The sequence below is a fragment of the Nyctereutes procyonoides genome, unplaced genomic scaffold (genome assembly GCF_905146905.1).
Source record: "Nyctereutes procyonoides isolate TBG_1078 unplaced genomic scaffold, NYPRO_anot_genome, whole genome shotgun sequence".
Taxonomy (NCBI): domain Eukaryota; kingdom Metazoa; phylum Chordata; class Mammalia; order Carnivora; family Canidae; genus Nyctereutes; species Nyctereutes procyonoides.
The window spans coordinates 50653690-50678154 of NW_026575131.1; the positions used below are offsets into that span (position 1 = coordinate 50653690).

General features: G+C 52.9%; 1 protein-coding gene and 1 pseudogene across 3 annotated transcripts in view; one reads left to right on the forward strand and one right to left on the reverse strand.

Moving 5' to 3' along the window:
* Window positions 1-215: 215 nt before the first annotated feature.
* Window positions 216-342, forward strand: LOC129522661 (small nucleolar RNA SNORA70; annotated as a pseudogene).
* A 1177-nt stretch (window positions 343-1519) lies between these two features.
* Window positions 1520-24465, reverse strand: part of SLC44A2 (solute carrier family 44 member 2) — a 28976-nt gene continuing 6030 nt past the window's right edge. Inside the window, exons 1-22 of one of the 3 annotated variants that reach the window (XM_055344254.1) lie at window positions 14641-14788; window positions 14095-14143; window positions 12358-12431; window positions 12150-12234; window positions 11505-11589; window positions 11209-11319; window positions 11076-11136; window positions 10848-10971; window positions 10648-10731; window positions 10444-10556; window positions 7920-8051; window positions 7722-7821; window positions 7547-7639; window positions 7288-7372; window positions 6410-6672; window positions 6230-6324; window positions 5450-5553; window positions 5273-5346; window positions 5114-5184; window positions 4898-4986; window positions 3700-3784; window positions 1520-3248 (exon numbers count right to left, since the gene is read on the reverse strand). In XM_055344254.1, coding sequence (XP_055200229.1) covers window positions 3124-3248; window positions 3700-3784; window positions 4898-4986; window positions 5114-5184; window positions 5273-5346; window positions 5450-5553; window positions 6230-6324; window positions 6410-6672; window positions 7288-7372; window positions 7547-7639; window positions 7722-7821; window positions 7920-8051; window positions 10444-10556; window positions 10648-10731; window positions 10848-10971; window positions 11076-11136; window positions 11209-11319; window positions 11505-11589; window positions 12150-12234; window positions 12358-12431; window positions 14095-14143; window positions 14641-14677 — 2139 coding nt within the window. In that variant the 5' untranslated portion in view covers window positions 14678-14788 and the 3' untranslated portion in view covers window positions 1520-3123. Of the gene's footprint in view, window positions 3249-3699; window positions 3785-4897; window positions 4987-5113; window positions 5185-5272; window positions 5347-5449; window positions 5554-6229; window positions 6325-6409; window positions 6673-7287; window positions 7373-7546; window positions 7640-7721; window positions 7822-7919; window positions 8052-10443; window positions 10557-10647; window positions 10732-10847; window positions 10972-11075; window positions 11137-11208; window positions 11320-11504; window positions 11590-12149; window positions 12235-12357; window positions 12432-14094; window positions 14144-14640; window positions 14789-24465 lie in introns of those variants that run through there. The other 2 variants (XM_055344256.1, XM_055344255.1) reach the window with 2 other exon arrangements.

Here is a 24465-nt window from a genome sequence, read left to right on the forward strand (position 1 = left end):
AAAAGACTCAGACAATTGAAGCAAACAAGGGACCCCAGAGAGTGATGGTACAGGATAACAGGTAAGAGCTTGGGATCGAGGAGACCTGGGTGCAAATGCCTTCTAAGTCCCTTTCCCACCGGGCAACGTTTAGAAATGCCCAATCTCTGGCCTCAAATAATTACGAAGTGGCTTATGGTATGCAGCTAGGAAGGACTGAAGAAATGGTGGCTATTCTGCAGTCTGTTAAGCCGACTGTGCTCTCAAGGGCCCAGTGTGCCATGACTGCAAATAGTAGTGTCCTTGGTAGTGTATACAGCCTGTTGATTGTATGGGTTGCCCTAAGGGACCTTGGAGACAGCCTTTATGGTGGACTTTGAGATCTGACATCATGCTATTTCCAATCTAGGCCACAGACAGGTATGCAAGGTGCCTTTGGGAAGCCCCAGGGCACAGTAGCCAGGGTCCACATTGGCCAAGTCATCATGTCCCTCTTACCAAGCTGCAGAATAAGGAGCATGTGTTTGAGGCCCTATGCAGGGCCAAGTTCAAGTTCCCTGGCTGCCAGAAGATCCACATCTCCAAGAAGTGGAGCTTTACTAAGTTTAATCCGGACGAATTTTTTTTTAATTTTTCAAAAAGATTTTATTTATTCAAGAGGGACAGAGAAAGGCAGAGACATAGGCAGAGGAAGAAGCAAGCGCCATTCTGGAAGCTGGATGTGAGACTCCAACCCAGGACTCCAGGACCACGCCCTGAGCCAAGGGCAGACCATCAACCACCCAGGCTTCCTCATCATGGATGAATTTGATGACATGGTGGCTGATAAACGGCTCATCCCAGATGGCCCTGGGGTCAGATACATCCCTAATCGTGGCCGCTTGGACAAACGGAGGGCTCTGCACTCATGAGAACCTTACACCACCTCAACCCTATTCATAAATCCTACTTCCTGAATAAAAAAAAGGAAAGAAAGAAGAAAAGAGGAAAGAAAGAAAAAGGAAAAAAGAAAAAGGGAAGAGAAGAGAAAGAAAAGAAAAAAAAGAAAAGGAAAGGTGGCTATTAAATTCCAAGGGTGGAGATACAAAGGCAGGCAGTGAAGGCGTGGCATTGGGCCCAGCAGTGACAGTGACAGATAGCTGGCAGCAGGGGGCAGCAGCGAGCCTGGAGGCGGCCGGGCAGGAGCTTAGCAATTCGCAGCTCTGCAGGTCCCAAGAGGCTGGACTAGATGTGGGTGCCTCAGGTGCCAGGGCCTGGGGGCATGTGTCCAGGCTGTGTGACCGAGGAGGTGGACAGGCCTTTGTCGCCTTCTGGAGTCCGGGGAGCAGAGCCTCATAAGAGGCATTTTGTTCAGGAGAAACCTGAGCTGCCTGCACCGTGCAGTTCAGGCAGAGATGGGGCCGGCAGACAGAGGCCTTCCTGCCCTCCCTCGTTCCCTCAGGGGACTCGGCCCAGCTCAGAGGCTCAATCCCAGGACCAGCGAAGCGGGGGTTCCCCCTACCAGCCTCCTACTCCCTCCACAAACACTCCAGGCCCGGGCTCTGTACAATAGGCACTTTATTAGTGGTTGGAATGCAGTTAACACGCGAGAGTGTGCAAACAGGCCGGGGGGCCTGAGGGCTGGCAGGCAGGCACAGGAGACGGGGACCCCAGGCTGGGTTTCTCCCTCTCTGGGAGGCTGCCAAGGTGCTGATGAGCAAAGGCATGAAGTCAGGGGCCTGGGGATATGGCCCGGGGTCAGGGTGGGGTGGGGGTGGGACCTGGAGGTCCCCAGCATTCAACAAATTTGGCAAAAAGATCCTCAAGGTGAAGTGATAGGGTGGGGGTAGGGGGGTTGCCCACAGCATCTGCCCCCACCCCTTCTCCTAACACGGTCCCTTGGGTGGATTCAGCTGCTTTCTCTCTTACAAAGAGAGCTGTGTCGAGAACTGGCAGATGGGGGGACATTCACCAGCAGGTTTCCATTAAGCAGCTCTTAGTGGGCTCCTCCCTCCTGCTCTGGGCCGGCTCCACACCTTCCGCTCCCTGCTGCCCTCCCCCGACAGACTCACTCCCTCTCCTTCCAGGATCCCCCTGCTGTGGCCTCCCATGCCAGGAGACATCCCCACCTGGCCATGCCACCGCTCCCCCCACCCCAGCCATGCTCGGTGGGGAGGGGGGGACAGAAGGCACTCCACAGCTGGCCCCATCTCAGCCGTTGAGACAGACAGAAAAAGCTAATAGACCCTTTAATGCATGTCCAGGTTAAAAAATAATAAAGAAATGCGTGTGGCAGCCTGTGTGCCAGCTGTTCAGCCGCGGAGGAGGGGCTCAGTCCTGGCCTGGGCAGACACCAGTGAGCCAACGAACGTGGGGGGGCCTTTAGAAGCTGGAGCTTGCTAGAGCCACCCCTCTTGCAGACACAAAGGCCGCCCCGTTGTCAGAGGGGAACAGGAAGCATGAGGCGGCCCAGGCCCCGCTGCATGCCAGACGTCAAGAGGCCTCACCAGACTTCTCCCCACCGTCCAGGCCAGTGAGGGCTGCAGTGACCTGTGCAGTTCTGGGGCGCTGCCGTGAAAATCCAACTGCCCCTTGGCACAGGACGGAGATGCCCCAAATCCTCCAGGTCCCTGGAATCCAGCAGTATAACTGGATGGTTGGCGGTGGAGGGGAGGGGGGAGGCGGCAGTGATAGGACTTCAGGTGAGCCCAGGGGCCAGGGCTTCTGACCCAGCTGCCGAGCACCCAGTGTGAGACTTCTGGAAAGGTGGGGGGGCGGGGAGCGGGGCCTTTAGGACTCTGCCAGCTTCTTGTTGGTCTTGTTCAAGAGCCTCTTAAGGTTGGGAGACATGAAGTAAGGCCTCTCGGCTGAGCCATCATTCCTCTCCAGGTCCTCCACTGCGGAGAGAGGCCCCAGAGACGGTGGCATGAGGGGAGCCCATGGGCAGGGGCCTCCGGGGACAGGGCGCAAGGACCAGGGCCACAGAGAAGCCTCAGAGGGTTAGGAAGCAAGACACACTGGGACCACAGAGGGGCAGGCTCTGGTGGGCTCGGGAACAGGACACACACGCTCCCCGCACTCCCAGGCAGGGTCACCCCGCATGCACCCCCGGTCTACAGGGAGGAAACGAGGAGGCCTGCCCGGCCCCCACGCCTCCCTCGCTCTCTACTCCTCAACTTCTGCCCGCTTCCCCTCCTCCTCCGCACTCCCCTTCAACAGGATGTCTCTCAGCTCGGGCGACATGAAGTAGGGTCGCTCCTGAGAGCCGTCATTCCTTTCCAGGTCCTCACCTGGGCTCCCCCCAGGAACCGGCAGGGGGGAAATGGGGTGGTCAGGAAGGGAGGGAAAGAGGGAGGCGGGGAAGAACAGGGAAGCCAGCAGGCATGGAGTAGAGGAAGAGAAAAGAAAAAACAAAAAAACAAAAAAAAGACAGATGGAGAGACCAGAGTTAGTAGCAGCCACAGATTCCCCCCCCCCCAACAAAGCCAGAGACTGCGAAGCCGAGGGCCCAGGGGCGCAGCGTTGTAGCTGCAGCCTGGACCAGGGGGCAAGGGGTCGGAGCAGCTCCGAGCGTAGGGAGGAGGCTGAGAATGCATGCCAGGGCCCTCTGCCACGCCACAGCCGGGTCCCCAGGGAAGCGGGGGGCGCCCGGCCGTCCAGTACAAAGCCCCATCAGATGTTAAGCCCAGAGGGGAGAAGGCAGTCAGGGCCTGGCAAGGGCTGGGCTGAGGGGTCACTCACAGAAGCAGAGGAACAACGTGTCCACACACATGCCGTAGACACTGAAGAAGCCATGGGCAATCAGGTAGGAGCCGATGATCACCGTCTAGCAAGAGGAGCCACGCTGTTTCCACCCCAGCTCCTAGAGCACCTCCCGCTCACACGCCCTCCCAGGCTCCGGCAGCTGTTTCCCTGCTGACGAGCCCTCCCTAGAATAACATCCTAAGCCCTGCCATTCACGCCTTGTTCTCTTCAACCCCAGGGCCTTTGTCCTGACTTAGTCTAGTTTTGGTCTCCTTATCCTTCTGCTTTCAGCTCAAACATCAAGTCCTCAGGTACCACTTTCTCCAAGAAGCTGCTTCTGACATCTAGGCCCCATTTTATGCTCTCCTAGCACCGCACACCTGACCTCTGAGATCTGGCCACAATTTTATGCACGTTTAGGGCATTACAGGGATAATGCCCTCCTCCCCACTAGACAGTATCTGTCCCACTTACTGCTATCCCCCCAGCAATTTGGAGACTCACAGGTCCTTGGCAGGTATCTGATAAACATGTATGGATTGAAGCGAGTGGACCATGGAGAGATTAAATAACTTGCTCAACCTGACTCATCTTTGGGCAGCAAATAGAGAACTCAGATAAAAATCTAGGTCACTGGGCTCTAAGGCCTGCACTGCTCTCAGGGTGATGACCTTACCCCCTGGTGGCCCCATCACGTCCCTGCCCTCATCCCCACCCCTTTCCCCCCACACCAGTCTCCTCACTATTCATTCCTGGCATAGGCCCACTTCTGGGCCTTTGTATTTGTTGATTCCTCCGGCTGGAGGTTCCCTGTTTCTCCTTAAGATCTTAGATCTGATATCACTTCCACAGTGAAGGCACCTGGCCTTCCAGACCTGCCCAAATCCTCCACCACAGGCTCTCACAGTTCCCTGGAACCCTCCTTGGTGGCACATATCCGTTTGTAATCATGCATCCACCCACATCGGTAGTCACTAAGGTCCATTTGCCTCGGAAACGTTAGGTCCTCTGGAAGGAAGCCCTTTCTCCCCCCTGGGCCTGGTATACTGTAGGTGCTTACTACATGTCTGCAGACTGAATAAATAATCCACCCCCCACCTCTGGCCTCCATCCATATCTGTCTAGTCAAAAGAGACCAGGAGACCCCAGCCACCTCCTTCTCCCTGGACCCCCACCCACCCCCAAAGGTCCATACCAGTATAGGGACCCAGTAATAATTGAGGGGTGGTGCTGTGTCCTGCACAATCCTGATCCGGTGGGTGAAAAAGAAGAAAGCCAGGATCCCTGAAGAGAGGGAGGAAACCAAGATGGGTGAGGGTTCTGGCTCAAGGAAGACATCGGGGCCCAACAGCACTTCACAGGTCACCCCGACAGGCTCCCACAGCCAGGCAGGCGGGCCGGTGGTACTCACCCACGCTACCCACAATCAGAAGTTTGCCCAACAGGAAAAGGAAGTCGGTAACTTTGTCGAGGACGGCCACTCTGCAGGGGACAGTGAGGAGCAGGCATGAATACGAGCACAGGGACTGGGGGAGAAGGGAGGCAGCTGGAGGATGGTGCTGTCCCTGACCTGATGATGTTTCTCATCAACAGGAAGAAGGCATTCCTGGCCGAGGTGCAGAAGTTGGTGCCGTAGATGGCAATCTGGAGGGATGAAGGGGGGGGATCAGGCCCCCTGGCTGGGAGTGAGGGTTCCTCATACCCAGCAGGAGCTGGCGGGCTGCTTCTGCGTCCCAGGCCTGCTCACCATGATGTAGGCATTCCTGTTGAGGAATCTGATGAATTTCTCCAGGCACCAGAAACAGCATTTGAGACACGTCATGAGGAACTTGGCGAACTTGTTCTCTGCAGCTAAGAGGAAACGGAGGGATGCAGAGGTGAAGGGAGACCCTCGCTGGGGGACCCCCATCCCCCACCTCCTTATTACATGCACAGTCCTGGACTCCTGGAGCCCACGTACTCCAAGGGACAAGGAGAGGGAACTCGATCCAGAATCCAAAACCCTCGGGGTCCTGCCCCTCGCCCAAGTAGGAACCAACTGGCTCCAGGACTCTCAGTCCAGAGCCCCTTGAAGGGCCTAGTGATGAAGCCTTTCAACCCAACCTCTAGGCAGGAGCCAATCACAACCCACACACTCCTGCCCTGGCCCCGCCTCCCACTCAGAAGCCAATCCTTGCGGAGTCCTTGGCCCCTCCCCAAAGAATAACCAATCCCAGCTTCACCACTGCAAATTAAAAATAAAGTCTTAGCCCTGCCTTTCGCACAAACAAATCTTAGCCTCTTCAGGAACCAATGGTGGCCCGGGCCTCTTGGCCCTGCCCCCCTAGAGGTAAGAACTCCACCCAATGGGCTCCCTCAGTCATCCTAGCAGCTCCAGGAACTCACCGTTCAAACTGCCCCCCCCCATGCTCCCCAAGCAGGAACCAATCACAGTCCCATTGCCTTAACCCCACCCCTAAAAACGAATCTCCACGTGCCCCTCAGCCCTGCCCCCCAGCAGCCAATGCCAGCCACTGGTGGGCCTTACCTTTCAGGCGCTGATCCAGGTACTCAAGCATCACTCGGATGATCTGCACAATGGCCAGAATGAGGGCACCAAAGGCTAGGGAGCCTGTGTGGTACCTGCGGGCCAAAGAGATGGTCAGTGGCTGGACCAAGGCTCCTCCACTCCATCTTGTTCCCACCCCCAAGCCACTGGGAGACCCACCTGAGTGCCCGGCCAAAGGCAGAGAAGAGTGGGAAAGCAGGCAGGTCATCTGGCTTGTGCAGGGCCCAGTAGTAGGAGGCAAAGGCCCCAGCTAGTGTAACCTGGCCCAAGGCCAGCACGAAGTTGGCCAGCCAGAAGAACATGAAGGCATTGAAGATCTGCAGGCCCAGCAGGGCCCGATGGTAGCCCGACTCACCACCGTAGAAGGCAAACTGGCAGTGGGCACCAGGGCACAGGCGGGATTCGTTGGAGGAGGCGAAGGTCTGCGGGAGGGATGCAGAGCCATGTCACACCAGAGGGGCCCGGGTTTCCGTGTGGGTTCCGGGCATCAGGTCTGGGTCAGATAGACCATGGGGTGGGACAGGAGTCACGGGAATCAGAGTTAAGTCAAGGGATGGGCGGGGGGTGAGGATTCAGTACTGGGGGTTATAAAAGGGGTTTTAGAAGCAAGACGGGAACATTGACTCCATGGGTGTCAGAGAGACAGGATAAGCTATCCTGGGGATCAGGGTGGGGTCATGTGTCAATACAGCAGCCACGTGGACAGGACAAGAATGGCAGAGATCAGTACAAGGACCACAAAGTTCAGGATAGGGGCTTATGAAAGGCAAGTAAGGGGTTCCAGAAGCAAGAAGTGGCCATCTTTAGGTTAAGGGAGGGATATGGGGCAGGAAATGAAGTCACGGGGAGAAAGATGGGTAGTTAGTTCAGCATTCAGGGTGGGGTGGGGGCCACCAAGTTGGGTCTCTTCCCCTCGATGTTCCCAAAATCCAGCACAGGGTATACAGTAGGCACCAAATGTTTGTTGAATGGTCCCCAAGTGGGGTCAAGAGGTTTCAAATAATCTGTGGGCTGCTGGCGAAATAGCCGACCCCCACCTCAGGGTTGCAGGTTTTTCCAGCAAACTGGCAGGTGCCGTCATCAAAGATCTTATAGACCGCTTCGTTGGAAGTGGACAGGAAGCTGGAGGTTCGTTAAGGAACCTGAGTTTTGGGATTACAGGTCCCACTAGCTCGTGAGAAAGGATCCATCCCCCCACTGGGTTCTGGCCCTGCCCCCCAAGTCGCAGGTGACTTCCAGGCAAGTTTGGCCCTTAGCCACCCCCGGGGTCAGGTGTCCGGGTCTGAGGGTGGATACACAGCAGTGCTGGCCCAGTAGGCGATGCAAAGGCACAGCAGGAGAAAGGTGACCAGTGGGTATAGCAGGGAGCACATCACGTATCCCACAGCCCTGGGGAAGAGCAGACACAGGCATCAGAGCCCGGGAGGCCCTGGGACCACCCCAGCCCAGCCCCCGGCACCCTGGCACCCACCTGCTGGCTTCTTTGATGAGCGCGATGGCGATGAGAATTCTCTTCCGCAGAAAGATGAGCAGCAAGATGATAATGACCTCAAGGATGCTCAGAATGATCACTGCGGGAGGCAGAGGGGGGCCGAGTCTGCCAGCCGTCTGTCCCCACTCCCTCCCAGGCCTCACCAGGGGTAAGACTTGTGGGGGGGCTGGGACTCACTGAAGGCCATCCACGTCTGCCGCAAATGCAGGTACACGCGGAGGTCGGTCTGGAAGCCAAGGTCCACCAGGGAGATGTCAGAGCCGGCCTCGCCTCGCAGTCGCATGTACTCCATGTAGCAGTGAAATATACCTGCACAGGGGACCGACCTCAGTCCACCAAATGCTCCCCCAACATTGCAAAGCAGGTAGGAGCACCCCCAGTGAGCAGAAGCAAAAACCAAAGCTGAGAGGGGCTGACATTGCTTGTTCCTGACTCCTAGCCTTTATCAAGATTATTTATTTATTCCTTGGGGGCGGGGGGGGGGAGAGTAGGGGGTAAAGGTCAGTGGGAGAGGGAGAGAGAATCCCAAGCAGACTCCCCATTGAGCGGGAAGCCTGATGTGATGTGGGGGCTTGATCGCAGGACTCTGAGATCATGACCTGAGCCGAAATCAAGAGTCAGATGCTTAGGGGAGTGAGCCCTGCCTCCGAGCCTTTGTATTTGTTGTTCCTGCTGCTTAGTACTGGATTCCTCACACTCTCCTATCTCTACCCAAATGTCACCTTCTTTTTTTTTTTTAATTTTTTTAATTTTTTATTTATTTATGATAGTCACACAGAGAGAGAGAGAGAGAGAGAAGCAGAGACATAGGCAGAGGGAGAAGCAGGCTCCATGTACTGGGAGCCTGACGTGGGATTCGATCCCAGGTCTCCAGGATCGTGCCCTGGGCCAAAGGCAGGCGCCAAACCGCTGCGCCACCCAGGGATCCCTCAAATGTCACCTTCTAATAAGACCTTCCCAAACCATTTTTCCCATTTCGAAATGCACCCCCTCACCCTCAATGTCTTATCCCTTCTCTCTGGACCTTCTAGAGGTTTTTCTGGTTTATTATTATTATTATTTTAAGATTTTGTTTGTAGTAATCTGTATCCAACATGGGGTTTGAACTCACAACCCGGAGATCAAGAGTTGCAGGCTCCCCAGACTGAGCTAGCCAGGCGTCCCCTGGTTATTTATTTATTTATTTATTTATAAATTATCTTATCTATTTATTCATGAGAGACACACACACACACACAGAGGCAGAGACACAGACAGAGGGAGAAGCAGGCTCCATGCAGGGAGCCTGTCATGGGACTCGATCCCGGGTCTCCAGGTTCAGGCCCTGAGCTAAAGGCAGTGCTAAACCACTGAGCCACCCAGGCTGCCCAGGTTTATTATTTCTTGCTCACACCCCAGACCTAGAAAACTGCCCAGGACATACAGACACTCAATACAGGTTTGATGCATGCATGTGTAAATGAGTGGCTGAATAGGTGCCAGGATGCTATGTAACCTGAGGCTTTCCTGGCCACCCAGTAACGATGATTCATGGGTGGGGATGGAGGATGTGGGTATTAACGTTCAGTGGGGTGGCATTAGGGATTTTCAATATTTTCCTTAGCTCTTTGTAGAATAAAATTGTAAAATGCAGATAAAGTAAAATAAAAAAAAAATAGGGACGCCTAGGTGGCTCAGCAGTTGAGTGTCTTCTTTTGGCTCAGGGCATGATACCCAGGTCCCAGGATGGAGTCCCGCGTCGGGCTCCCTGCATGGAGCCTGCTTCTCCCTCTACCTGTGTCTCTGCCTCTCTCTCTCTCTGTGTCTCTCATGAATGAATAAATAAAATCCAAGAAAAGAAAAGAAAAGAAAGAAAAGAAAAGAAAAGAAAAGAAAAGAAAAGAAAAGAAAAGAAAAGAAAAGAAAAACAAGGGGCCTGGCTGGCTCAGTCATGAGAGCATGAGATTCTTGATCTGAGGGTCGTGAGTTGAGTCTGACACTGGGTGGAGATTTCTTAAAACTAAAATCTTAAAAACAAAACAAACTAAAACCATTTGCCTCAAAAACCACCACTCAGCTAAAAACCACCATTAACATGAGTATCTTAATATCTACGTCTTCACCTTGGGTTGCCTATCAGACATCTTCCCCCTGGGAATATTTATCTGAATAATCAGAATGTGAAGCACTGAGTTTTGTGCATTGCCTCTGGCTGCCACAAGCCCGAGATCTACAGGACCCTCCCCCCACCTCATCTGCATGCTTTTTCTCATTAAGCCTCCTAACTAGTAAATACCAATTATCCCCACTTTACAGAGGAAGAAATTGAGGTACAGGGAGGTTGAATCACCTGCCTGAGGTCACAGAGGAGGGAACCGGGAGAGCCAGCACTTCATCCCCAGCCGTCTGGTACCAGAGCACCCATCTGTAACCATTGTGCTAAGTGGTCTCCTTGAGAATGCTTTTTTGGGGTAAAGTACAGATCCAGGCCCCATCTGGAAGGCTACAATTTAACTCATCCCCATCGAGAAACACTGAGGTTGTTTCCAAGTACTGCTCCCATAGACAATGCCGAGATGAACTTCCTCACAAATAGGCCAAATAAAAGCCAGAGAATGTCTGATGGTTTAGGACAAGATTCTTGAGGGCCACTGGCAGGTCAAGGAGCACTGGCGTTTTGTAGACTGCGGGGTGGGGAGGGGTCACGGAGTGGGAGACGTACCATAGCCCAGCACCAGAATCACCATGATGATCATCACCCAGACCATGATGCCGGCCAGGAAGCGGAGCAGGACGATGAAGAGGAGGCTCATCAGCATGGCGATGACCAGGCCTCTGGGGATAAAATGAGGGCATGGGCAGACCGCATCCTCTCACCAGCCTCAGCCTACACAGACTGGGAGGACCACACTCCTCCCCAACTTACATGACTATCCAGTACCAGGAGACCGTGTAATCTTCAAATATCCGCATGGCCAGCTGCCGGGCCTCCAGGACCCCGTTGGCCTTCCTGGGGACAGGCAACAAGACTCGTGTGAGAGCCCTTCCCTGATTGGGCCAGCCCCAGGGGATGCCCTGGCCCACCCCAGAAAGTAGGACGCCAATGTGGTGGGCCACGGTCCTCACTTAGCTCCCTCCACCAGCTCTGTGATGTTTTTTCGAAAGCCATGCCCATCCTCGTAGGTCGTCTCATTGCCCACCATGAGGACTCCCTTGTGGGCGTGGATGGCTGGGAAGCATCGCCGGGCCACTGCATGGAGCAGGGAATGAGACCAGTCAGGCCGAGGCCCTGAAACCCCACCCACCCACCCACCCCGGCCGCCCCCCACTTGGTTTCTAGAACCCCAGACTCACAAGGTTTGCTGGGGATGAGTACAGCAGGGCAGTCGCCATCCCGAAGCACTTCAGCCACACCCTAGCAAGAAAGGGAGGGGGTTAATGCCCCAGCTCAGCACCCTGCACCCGCCCCTACCTAGGCTCCCCTCACCTTGTTGTTCTGGAAGCCAGGCACACAGAACTGCTTGTAGTATTCAAAGTCCTGGGATTTCTGAGCATTCAGGTAGGTGAGGTAACGGTCGGGGCACTTCTCCACGCAGATCTTGGGGGGCAGGAGGCCGGGTTGGGTGGGATCAAGATAGACACCCGGGCCCCACCCAGGACAGAGGCCCCACCTCCCATTCACCAGGGAAAAGAAAAGGCCAAGAGCAGCTGTCCCTAGAGGGAGAAAATGACCTGGTAATGGAAAGCAGGGGTAGCAAAGAAGATGGGAAATGGCCAAATTACCTGAGGGGTGGGACACTGGAATTCCAGCAGGACCAGGGGGCTGGCACACTTCACGATGTTGAAATAAAACAGGAAGGGTTTGTTCCTAGGGTTGGGGGAGGGAGATGAAAACTGTCAAGGTTTCTCAACCTCCTGATGTAAAATATCTAATGCAACCAACTCTAGTAGCAGCAACCCCAAGCTCTTCTAAGCTCTGCCTACTGGCTCATTGATCCAGCCCAACAGCCTCCTGAGGGTGGGACTGTGATGATCCCCATTTCAGAGATGAGGAAAATGAGGCCCAGAGAGGTTGAGACACTTGTCCCAGCTCACACAGCCAGAGAGTGGCTGGCACAGCCTGGATTGAATCACCTTTAGCTCACTGTTCATCCCCACCTGACATCAGATCAGGGACTGTCTCCTCTCAGTCCCTCCCCTAAATTGTGAGCTACCAGAGGACAAGACTCTTAATGTCTCATTTAGTGCAGTGTCCTCAAAGCCTAGAGCAGTGGTTGGGGATGGATGGTGGGAGCTTTATAAGCATTTGTTGACTGAACTAATGGATAGTGGAGGTGGGGGAAACCTAGAACCTTCTCCCCAGTGCTCATGAATCCATCCTGCCCACACCTCTCCAGTCCCACCAGGTCCCCAAGGAGCCAGACTCACGCATTTTTTGTGCCCTTCTGCCCGCAGAACTCGCCTCGGCTATCAGTAGGGTAGATCACCTTCCGAGGGTCCCCATGGGTCCAGGCTGTGGAGGGATCCAGGGACACTGAGGCACTGCCATTCTTCAGCACCATCCCCATTTCTGCCCTAGAGGCTGTGGCTTGTCCTCCCACCTTGGAACCCCAATCCTGGGCCCCCCTCCACTCACCTATGATGCCTACAGCCACATAGCCCACTATGGCCAGGAGGAGGAACACACAGCAGATGATGTCTGTGCAGCCCCTGGAGAACAGGGAACAGCATCAGGGTGGGAGCCTTGGGGCCCTGTGTATCATGAACCCCATCTTGCCCTGGACATATACCTACATCCTTATGTTATTTGGACATATGTCCCTGTGGTGTGAATGCTGTACCAAAAAGCACCTACATTTTATTCTTATTTATTTATTTATTTTTAAAGCAAGCTCTACACCCAACACCAGGCTCGAACTCACAACCCTAAGATTAGGAATCACCTACTCCAGGGACTGAGCCAGTCTCACACAACTTACATGTTGATACCTAATGCTACAGTGTTCTTGAAGCAGTTGGACACAATGTTCAGCTCTCTTTTGAGAGTGCTCATTTCCCCCCACCTTGAATAGCAACAGGTATTAAATGTTTTTTAAAATTTAAATTATTTTAAAAATACATACATCCATACATAATTTAAGCTCTTTTTATTACTATAAGATTAAACATGAAGAATTCCATACAGGAATACATGCAATATTAAAATAAGTCACCCACGCAGCCTCTCTCCCTATAAGTAACCTCTGTTAATGATTTCTTGTGAGTCTTTTCTTTTTTAAGTTTATTTATTTACTTATTTTAGTAATCTCTACACCCAACCTAGGGCTGGAACTCATGACCCTGTGCTCAAGAGTAACTTATCAAACTAGTTCCAACGGATGAACATTCAGATTGTTGGTTTCTGCCATTTTCAAAAAGGCAGCTACACCATACATTTTTATCCAGGTATGCCAGGTTTATGGAGAATTTTGTTTCCCTAGAATTTTATTCTTTGGAACAAAGAGCTGCACATTTAAAAATTCATATTTTGAGTCACCTAGGTAACTCAGTTGGTTAAGCATCGCACTCTTGGTTTCAGCTCAGGTCATCATCTCAGGGTAGTGGGATCAGCACAGAGTCGACTTGGGATACTCTCTCTCCCTTCCCCATCCTCCCCCCCCCCCCACCGTACCTAGGTGCAGTCTCTCGTGCTTAAATAAATAAATACAAAAAAATAATAAAAATAAATAAATACAATTTTTAAAAATTTTATATTTCCCAATTCCCTCCAAAAGCCACTGAGCCACTTAGATTCAGAGCAGCATATGTGCCAATCTTTTTAATCTTTGCTAATCCATGATGGGGAAATGCTTTTTTTTATTTTTAAGATTTTTATTTATTTGAGAGAGAGAAAGAGATAGCAAGTGAGAGCACAAGCAGAGGAGAGGGGAAGAGAGTGAGGGAGAAGCAGGCTCCCAGCTCAGCAGGTGGGGCTGGATCCCAGGACCCTGGGATCATGACCTGAGCCGAAGGCAGACACTTAAAGACTAAGCCACCCAGGTGCCCCTGTGATGGGGTAACCCTACTTGGTTATTGTTTCAAATCTCATTCCTTTACCTTTCAGTGAGTTTGCACATTTCCCCATAACTACACGGTCTGCTATGGTATTTCTTGTTCTAGAAATTCTCTTTCAGTCTTTTGCCTGAGTTTAAAAATTCATTTATAAAGACTTTGTATCCTGAGGAACTTAGTTCTTTTAACTGTCAAGTCGCAAATACTGATCACCAGTTTGTTGGAGAGCAGAAGTGTGGTTGGGGGGTGGGTGAGTAAAGAAACGGGGGTGTTGGGATTGCTAGCAGAGACCCCCTCCCCTCCCAGCGACCCCAGCCCTTACCTGTGATAAATGGGTCCTTTGAAGGTAGGGTCATACTTCTGCGGTGTCCCTGAAAACAGCGAGATTGAGCAGGGGGACCAAGAAGGGGCTGCAAGACCACCCTCCCCCAGAAGTCCCTCGGAGTATCTCTGGCCCAGGGAGGAGTCCTGTCCTGAGGCCTCATCCCACCTCCAGGCCACCACGTCCCTGCCCCCAATGGGGGCAAGGCCAAGTCAGGAGGAGCAGTCGCTGATGGAGAGCAGCCCCGAGTATCCCCCGTGGCCCGCCCGCGGAGGTCGGGGCTGGACCGGGGACGGGGAGCCGGGGAGGGGCGGGGGGTCCAAGGTGGGATGTGGAGAAGGTTCCAGCGGGAGGACTGCGGAGGGGGCTACAGAGACAGGCGGCCCAGGGAGGGGGCTCTGCAGGGGGCCCCCCAGGACGGCCCGGGGAGGGGCGCTGGCTCGCGCGGGGCAGGGGCTCCCGGCCTGCGCCCCACTCCCGCTCCCCGCGGGGTCCCCCCCCCCCCCGGGCGGCCGGGCCCGGGTGCGCGAGGGGGGCGCCGCCTACCGTGCTTCCCGTAGTAATGCTGCCGCTCGCCCCCCATCCCCGCGGCCCGCCGCCCGCCCCGAGCCCCCTGGCCCCGGGTCTGGAAGCGCGGGCGTCCGGGCGAGGGACGGACCGACCGACCGGCGGCGGCGGCGGCTCCTCCCAGCCGGGAGCCAGGCGGGGCGGCCCAAACCGGTCTGACCGGCCCTAGCGGAGCGGCGGCCTCGGGACCGACTGGCCGGCGGACGGGGAGGGGGCGGGGGGGGCGGGCGGGGCGGCAGCTGCTCCCGCCACTCACCCGCCGCCCGATTTAGCCCCGTCCGCTCCGCCGAGCCGCGCCCAGCCCCCGCCCCCCCCATCCCGGGCTTCACCCCCTCCCACCCGGCGGCGCCGCCTGCAACGCGGCTCAGCCCGGGAGGGCGCCTCCCGTCGCCCCATCCTCCAGGTGCGGAAAGTGAGGCGCAGGGAGGGGGGACCCTAGACGTGGGCGCCGCAACCCCGGCAGATGGCTGAACCCAAACTCCCAAATACAGAGTATTTGCGCTGAAAACTCTCAAGCCAGTGGACGCGTTTTATTTTGGTCTGCTATTTTATTTTATTTTATTTTATTTTATTTTATTTTATTTTATATTTTATTATTTATTGATTTATTTATTTTTAATGAAATGCCAACAGTTAAATATTGGGAAACTGCATATAAAAACCTACATCGGAAAAAAAAAAAAAACCTACATCGGGCATCTGGGTGGCTCAGTGGTTGAGCATCTGTCTTCAGCTCAGGTCATGATCCCGGGGAGCTGGAATCGAGTCTCCTATCAGGTTCCCCAAGGGGGGACTGCTTCTCCCTCTGCCTCTGTCTCTGACCCTCTCTGTGCCTCTCATGAATAAATAAATAAAAACTTAAAAAGAAAAAAAAAAAAACCCACATCGCTAGTCTGTTGAAGACTGGAAAAAATGGGACTGGCAGCCCAGATGCCACATCCCTGCCTGGCATCGCCCTTCGTGGCCTGCAAGGCTACACACCTGAGCTCACCATCCCTGCACACTTCCCAGTAGTGAATCTTGAAGCTATTGTTTTGTAGAACAAGTATGTATTGAGCGCCTACTGGGTGCTGGCCCAGAGCTGGGCATTGAGTACAGTAGCAGACGGTGGCAGATGAGAGACCCAATTTTGTGGCTCTGTCCTTGTGGAGCTGACATCCAAACCACATGGCCCGAGATTCAAATGTGCCTTCTGCCCTATCCAAGCCAGAGGACAATCCAGCCAGTGTCTTGCCTGCCCTGAGCCCCCTGCACGGTGAAACGAGGCTAAAGTATAAAATCAAAACCCTAGTGGCTCAGGGGTTCAGCGCCTGCCTTTGGCCCAGGGCATGATCCTGGAGTACCGGGATCGAGTCCTGAGTCGGACTCCCTGCATAGACCCTACTTCTCCCTCTGCCTGTGTCTCTGCCTCTCTCTCACTCTCTCTCTCTCTCTCCCTCTCTATCATGAATAAATAAAATCTTTTAAAAAATAAAATAAAATCAAAACTAGGCAAAGAGCCATCACAGGATAACAGGATATACAGTATACAGTTGGCATGGCAATTTACAGTTGGTGTTTAACTGATGTGGGGGTATACAGTAGGTATGGAGGGACCACTGGTACAGGGCATGCAGAGTGGAGTGGCATTATATAGTTGTGGAGGCATACAGCCAACACAGACATATACAGTTGCCATGAGGGTTTAATCACTGTGGGGGTACACAGCAGGGGTGGAGGTATACACTGGTGCAAGGTATACAGTCAGCAAAGAGTTGTATAGCCAGCGTGAGGGTATTCAACCAGTGTGTTGTGCACAGTCAGCTGGCTCTGCCGCCCATACTATACTCCCCACACCAACCTTCACTCCCCAAGCCAACTGTATGCTCCCTCGATCATGTGCCTGTTCTAACTGTACCCCCCAACAGCTCTTTGAGGCCAGCTGTACACTTCACAGCATAGTCGATTATACAGTTGGTGCCACAATCAAGAGAAATATATATTCAGTGTGAGGCACACGTCAGCAGTGGGGTTATACAGTGTGGTCATAAACAGTTGGTGCTCAATAACTGTAGCTGCTATCTCAGAGTCAAGCATCCCCTGGCAGGGCTCTGGTCACTAACTCAGCTTGCCCCCTGGAGGAAGGCACTGTCCCCCCAGGGACCTCCAGCGGTGGAAGCCCCAGCTGACCCCTGGCCCACAGGCTTTAGCAAAGAGGAGAGCTTCAAGGCTCCCAGCCATGCCCTTGGGTGACCAGGCCTCCCAAAGAAACCCTGTGGTTCCCGTGGTCTCTGCCAACCCCAAGGCCGGTCCCACCCACCCAGTCCCAGCAGTGGACAAAAAAAGCGGGCCAGGGACAGGCTGCGGCCTCTTCCCAGCTACACCAGGTCCCTCGGGGACACTCCTGCAGACTCAGGACTTCAACACCAGCGCCACCCTGGCAATTCCCAAACGTTGGTCCCCTGAGCCGCACACCCTTGTGACACCTGTCTCCTGGAAGTCTCATGAGTGTCTCACACTCAGCCCAGCCAGATCCAAGCCTCTCAGCTTCCCCAACGTGCCCCGGCTCAGAAAAGGCACTTTGTCACCCCAAGTGCTCAGACCAGAAACCTGCCATGCGTCTCTTTCCATCACACCAGGTCTGCCTTCAGAATCCATTGAGAATCCGGGCACTTCTCACCCCCACCCTTGTCACACAGCTGTGGTTTTCTGCCTGGACCAGTGTAGGCAGCTCCACTCTGCTCTCCCACCCCCCACCCCCCCATCCGTTCCTTCCATAGCAGCCAGAGAAGCCTGTGAACACTTGAGTCAGGGTATGTTCCCCTGCCCAGAACCTTCTATGGCTCCCACCTCACTCAGAAGAAAAACCCAACTCTTCACCATATAACCCCCAAGTTCCGCCTCATCTCCTCCCTCTCTCCCCTTTTCCTTGCTTGTTTCAGCTTCACTGGCCTCATTAGCTAAACCGCAAACTCACCAGGCATGATCTCACCTCAGGACCTTTGCACTAGCTGTTCCCTCTACCTAGAAATCTCTTCCCAGAGAGGTCCATGTGGCTCCACTTCACTCAGGCCTCTGCTCGATCATCCCTCCTCAGAGAGGCTTTCTCTGACCATCCCAAACAGCAACCCTTCCCCTTATATCTCATCACCCTATTTTATTTTATTGTTTTTTTATTACCACCTGACATGTCACATTTACTTATTGCTTGTTTACAGCCTGCCCCCTTGCCTGTTCGCAGCACAAGGGCAGGAATTTATGCCTGTTCTGTTCACAACTGTTTCCAGGGCCTGAAATAGCACCTGGCACTCAGTGTTTGTTGAATGAATAACCACAGTATATAAACCATGTATATATAGATAGTGAAGACTGGGGCCAGCCAGGTGGCTCAGTTGGTCAAATGTCTGATTCTTGATTTCAGCTCAGGCCATGATCTTAAGAGTCCTGAGGTGGAGGCCCCCCTGTGGGCTCTGTGCAGCTTGGAGGCTGCTTGGGATTCTCTCTCTGCCTCTGCCCCCACTTACCTCCCCACCCCGCCCCCACACACCCCATTTACATGCACACATGCAGGCATGCACACACATTCTCTCTCTCACACATAAATAAATGTTTTTTTAAAAGATAGCTGGGGCACCTGGGCGGCTCATGATTGAGCGTCTGACTTTGGCTCAGAGCGTGATCCCGGGGTCCTGGGATCAAGTCCCACATCAGGCTCCCTTCGGGGAGCTGACTTCTCCCTCGGCCTATATCTCTGCCTCTCTCTGTGTGTCTCTCATGAATAAATAAATAAAATCTTATATTTAAAAAAAAAAAAGAGGATGCCTGGGTGGCTCAGTGGTGGAGCATCTGCCTTTAGGTCAGAGTGTGATCCCAGGGTCTTGGGATCAAGTCCCACATCGGGTTTCCTGCGGGAAGCCTGCTTCTCCCTCTGCTTATGTCTCTGCCTCTCTCTCTCTGTGTCTCTCATAAATAAGTAAAATCTTTTTAAAAATAATAAGATAGGGATGCCTGGGTGGCTCAGCGCTTGAGCATCTGCCTTTGACTCAGGGCATGATCCCGGAATCCCGGGTTCGAGTCCCACATCCGGCTTCCTGGGGGTAGCCTGGTTCTCCCTCTGCCTGTGTCTCTGCCTCTCATGAATAAATAAATAAAATCTAAAAAAAGGAAAAAGATAGCTAAGACTGAAAGTAAAACTGTAGCTTAGAGTTTTCCAGGTGCATGTATTTAAAAAATTAATTTGTGAATTTTATACATAAAGAATTTAACACATGATAAATGTGGAATTTTCAGAGGGTGGGGAAAGGATAAATCAATCTGTCAGTAGTCTTGATTGCATTAGGATGGAAAAAAGTTAACTCCACTCCCAACACATAGCAAAATAAATTCCACATGGATTAATCATGCAAAATAGATAAAAACTCAAAACTATTATGAGTATGAAGGGAAAACACCAGAACATATTTCTACCATCCGACAGGAGGTGAGACTGGCGAGGGTGGAGAAGAGGTAAGGAGCACCGGAAGTTTCTTATGTCACCTGAAAGGCAGCCAGACTGGCAGAGAGGAAACTACCATAAAAGAATGGTTGGTGCTGACTGAGGAGTATCTTTCAGACTCTACCTCTGTCCTCATTAGACTGGAGGTCCTATCATCAACCCATTTTACAATGGGTTGTAAACCAAGGCTTGGGGAGGGGAAGTGGCTTGCCCAGCCACCTAGCAACAAGGAGAGGGTCCCTACTCCACCCAGGTTTGATGGGGGAGTGGGAGCCCCTGAGAGTGAGCAGGAGCATGACCTGGCCAGGCTGGGGAGGGGAAGACACATAGAGAGGTTTCAGCTCTCAGAAAAACTGGCGGCTTTGCAGCAGGACCATGACCTTGCTGTGTGAACCTGAGTTGTCCCCCCGTGAGAGGAAACTAGCGCCTGGTTGTCCTCTTGGGAACACTGGTGCAGCCATCTGATGGGTTCCAGTAGCTCCCATTAACTTTAGTGGGAGGGGGGACTGGAGGGGCCAATTGAAGACTCCCTGATTCTGATCATTGAGCCTGGTCCAAACCGTGTAGGATGAGAACTTGCTGCATCTTTGCAACAGTACTGCAAGGTGATCACAGTCCAGATGCCCTAAAGCCTCCATTTTACTGACCCCTTTACCATGTGCCAGGCAGGCACTTTTCCAAAATGTCACACGGTTTCCCTGGGCTCATCTTTACAGCAACTTTGTGAGATTGATCCCCTCATTACCTCCGTGTGGAGGACACAGAAACTGTGAGAGAAATCATGTACCCTCGGTGAGCAGCAGAGCAGGGCCACCCAGCTCATGAGTTAGCATCTGTATGAGTTTCCTGGGGCTGCTGTGACAAATGACCACCGACTTGGTGGCTTAAAACAGCACAAACTTGAGGCGCCTGGATGGCTCAGTCGACTAAGGCCCAACATTTGGTTTCAGCTCAGGTCAAGATCTCAGGGTCATGAGATCAAGCAACATGTCTGAGCACCGAGTCAGGTTCTGTGCTCGGCAGGGAATCTCTCCCTTGAGAATCTCTCAACTTGAGATCCTCTCCCTCTGCCTGCCTCCCACCCCCCCAGTCCCGGCTCATGCTCTCTCTCTCTCTCTCTTTCAAATAAATAAAATCTTTTTTTTTAAAGATTTTATTTATTTATTCATAGACACACACAGAGAGAGGCAGAGACACAGGCAGAGGGAGAAGCAGGCTCCATGCAGGGAGCCCGATGTGGGACTCGATCCCGGGTCCCCAGGATCACACCCCAGGCTGCAGGTGGCACCAAACCGCTGCGCCACCAGGGCTGCCCTCAAATAAATAAATCTTAAAACAAACACACACACACACGGGCACCTGGGTGGCTCAGTGGTTGAGTGGCTGCCTTTGGCTCAGGTTGTGATCCGGGGTCCGGGGATCAAGTCTCACATCAGGTTCCCTGCAGGGAGCCTGCTTCTCCCTCTGCCTATGTCTGCCTCTCTCTGTGTCTCTCATGAATGAATGAATAACTGAATGATCAATCTTTAAAACACACACATATACACAAACTTATTATCTTATGGTTCTAGAGGTCAGACATCCAAAGTGCATCTCGCCAGCCTAAAATCGAGGCCTTGGCAGGGCTGCGTTCCTTCAAGTTCTCGGAGAGAATCTGTTTCCTTACCTGTTCTGGCTCCTAGACGCTGCCTGCACACCCACATTCCTTGGCTTGTAGCCCCTTCCTCCACTCTCAAAGCCAGCATGCCCATCCAGCCCACATCCACGGACACCGCCACATCTTCTCTGACTCCCGTCTGCCTGCCTCCTTCTTCTCTTTATAAGGGCCTTTGTCCTTGGATCTACCTGGATAATCCAGGATAATCTCCACACCATAAAATCCTAAATTTAATCTCATCTGCAAATTCCCTTTTGTCCTGTAAGGTAACATGGTCACAGGTTCCAGGAATTAGGAGGTGGACATCTCTGTGGACATTCTCCCCATCACAGTGCATAACCATGTAGGCCAGGGGTTGACAAATTGTCATGGGGTGGGGGTGGTCGGGGGTATAGAAGGAACCCACCCACTGCCTGTTTTCATATGACCCAGAACTAAGAATGGTCTTTACATTTTAAAAAATATTTTATTTGTTTATTCATGAGAGACACAGATTGAGAGAGAGAGGGGCAGAGACACAGGCAGAGGGAGAAGCAGGCTCCATGCAGGGACCTGACATGGGACTCGACCTGAGACTCCAGGATCACGCCCTGAACTGAAGGTAGGCCCCAAACCACTGAGCCACCCAGGGATCCCTGGTCTTTTTATTATTAAAGGGCTGGAAAAGGGGATCACTGGGTGGCACAGCGGTTCAGCGCCTGCCTTTGGCCCAGGGCGCGATCCTGGAGTCCCGGGATCGAGTCCCACATCGGGCTCCCTGCATGGAGCCTGCTTCTCCCTCTGCCTGTGTCTCTGCCTCTCTCTCTCTCTCTGTGACTATCATAAATAAATAAATTAATAAATTAAAAAATAAATAAATAAAGGGCTGGAAAACATCAAAAGAGGAAGACTAGTTTGTCATATGAAAATTATATGAAATTTACATGTCAGCGGCCATAAGTCAACTTTTCTTGGTACATAGCCATGCTGGTCCCTTTTCATGTTGTTTGTGGCTTTCAGGCTACAGCAGGAGAGTCGGGTAGCAGAGATAGACCGAATGTGGCCTGCAGAGCTGAAAATATTTACTCCCTGGCCCTTTGCAGAAAAAGTTTGCCGCCCCCTGGTCTCTAGGCCACGAACCAACAAGTGTTGAGGCTGATTCTGTGCCAGCAGGTTTCACATGCTGTCTTTGTTTTTGTTTTTAAAGATTTTATTTATTTATTTGACAGAGAGAGAGAGTGTGCAAGCATGAGTGGGGGGAGGGACCGAGGGAAAGAGAGAAGAAGCCAACTGGGGTGGGGAGGGCCCAAGTGCAGAGCCCAGCATGTGGCTTGATCCCAGGACCCTGAGATCATGACCTGAACCCAAGGCAGACACTTAACTGATTGAGCCCCCCAGGCGTCCCACACACATACTCTCGTTATAACAACCAGGAGTGGGATTATTGCCCACAAAGGCCTGGGAGTAGACCAGCCCTTTCCCTCTCCAGGCTGCCAGTTTCCTGTCTGGAGAATGGAATTAATATTTACATTTGCTGGGGCACCTGGGTGGCTCAGTGGTTGAGCGGCTGCCTTTGGCTCAGGCTGTGATCCTGGGGTCCTGGGATCCAGTCCCACATCGGGCTCCCCGCAGGGAGCCTGCTTCTCTCTCTGCCTGTGTCTCTGCCTCTCTCTGTGTGTCTCTCATGAATAAATAAATAAAATCTTAAAAAAAAAAAATTTTACATTTGCTTTGTGGGTGTTGGTAGGATTTAGTGCTCAAAGAGCACTTAGCACAGGTTTGGGATCAACAAACACTAACCAAGAGCATGGTCCCATTTGACAGGGCAAAATGAGGCCACTTGGTCAGACACAGAGCTTGTGAGGGATGGAGCTCTATGAATCAAACCAAGGCCCCTGTGGCTCCATCCCAGGCCTTCTCTTTGGCAAATACCGAGAGAAGCAGAAATAAAGATGCAACAGTGTGGGGAGAAGGTGTGGGAGAGCTAGGCCAATAAACCAGGCTTGGTCAGGGAGTCGGCCCTTGGGGCCTGGTCTCGCTGGGCACAAAGGCCGTCCCGCCCGGTGCAGTGGGTGTAGAAGATAAGGAAACTGATCCAGGCAGCCCAGTCACAATGCTGGTGCCAGGCCATCAAGTGCCACCCAGCCCCCATGGCCTCCAGATACCGGCCAAGTCCCCAAGGCATACAGCAGCCCAGGGCCTCACCCACGCAGCCAGGCTAGTTCACCCCTACCTTCCCAGAAGTCTGTGCCTAGGGAACCAGATCCCAGCCACCCAGATGAGTCCCTTTGACAAAGAGTTTGGGGATAGCTTCTGGGTAGGAAAGCTGAGAGTGATATTCCTGGTCACTATGCTAAGAGCAAAAGATAGAGCACCTACTATGTGCCGGGCCTATGCTGGGCACCAAACCAGATATTTATTTCTAGAAGCTCATATCATCCTCAGAAGACTCTGAGTGTATAGGGTCCAACACAGAAACCAAGGCACAGGGACGCTTCATGACTTGCTCCAAATCACGCCACCAGTAGGAGCTGGGATTTGAACTCTGCTCTTGACAACCATGCTCTTGAACTCTCTGCTCTGTGAAGAACCCCCACAAATTGGACATTTACCATGACCCAAGCTCTTGGCTAAGTGCTGTACCTGCATCAGTTCACCAAACCCTGCAGGCAGCCCCAAGAAGGAGCCGACACTGTTGTTAACCCCGTTTTATGGATGGAGAAACTGAGGCTCGAGTAATAGGGAAGGTCCAGGGACACAAAAGGTGCAGGTGGCACAGGGCAAGGACAGATGCAGCTGGACTCGAGCAGAGGCGATGCTGGGTTCTAGAACCTGGCTAAGAGTCAGAACTCCATGGTAAGCTTTTCTGTAGACATGCTCGTTTACTTAGCACTTCGGTACCAGGTGATTCATGCCTCTGGGTAAGTGTTATCACCTCTGTCCTGGTCTCCTGGCTTCTGCCACTGCACCTCATAGAGTCCAGAGGGGGCCTGTGAGCACCTGAGTTAGACCAGTTCTCTCCTCTGCTTTAGAACTCTCAATGGCTCCCATCTCTCTCGGAGCAAAAGCCCAAGTCCTCCCCATGGCCCACAGGCCCTGTACCCTGTGCATAGGCTGAGCTCTCTGCCTGAAACATTCTAGGGGGGCTCCCTCCCTCCTGCCTCTGGTCACCTTAGGATGGTCTTAAAACTTTCAACTCCAGGGGATCCCTGGGTGGCTCAATGGTTTAGCACCTGCCATCAGCCCAGGGTGAGATCCTAGAGTCCCAGGATCGAGTCCCACATCGGGCTCCCTGCGTGGAGCCTGCTTCTCCCTCTGCCTGTGTCTCTGCCTCTCTCTGTGTGTCTCTCATGAATAAATAAATAAATAAAATCTTAAAAAAAAAAAAAAAACAAAACTTCCAACTCCACCATCAGGTGCCACAGATTATTCCCACCCTTCTTTCCTACATTATTTTTCTCCCGAGCCCTTCTTGGATATTCTAAGAATTTCTCTCATTAACCATTAAAAAAAATATTTTATTTATTTATTCATGAGAGACACACAGAGAGAGGCAGAGATATAGGCAGAGGGAGAAGTATGCTCCCTGCGGGGACCCTGATGTGAGATTCGATCCCAGGACCCCAGGATCACAACTGGAGCCGAAGGCAGCTGCTCAACCGCTGAGGGCCACCCGGGTGCCCTCTCTCATTTA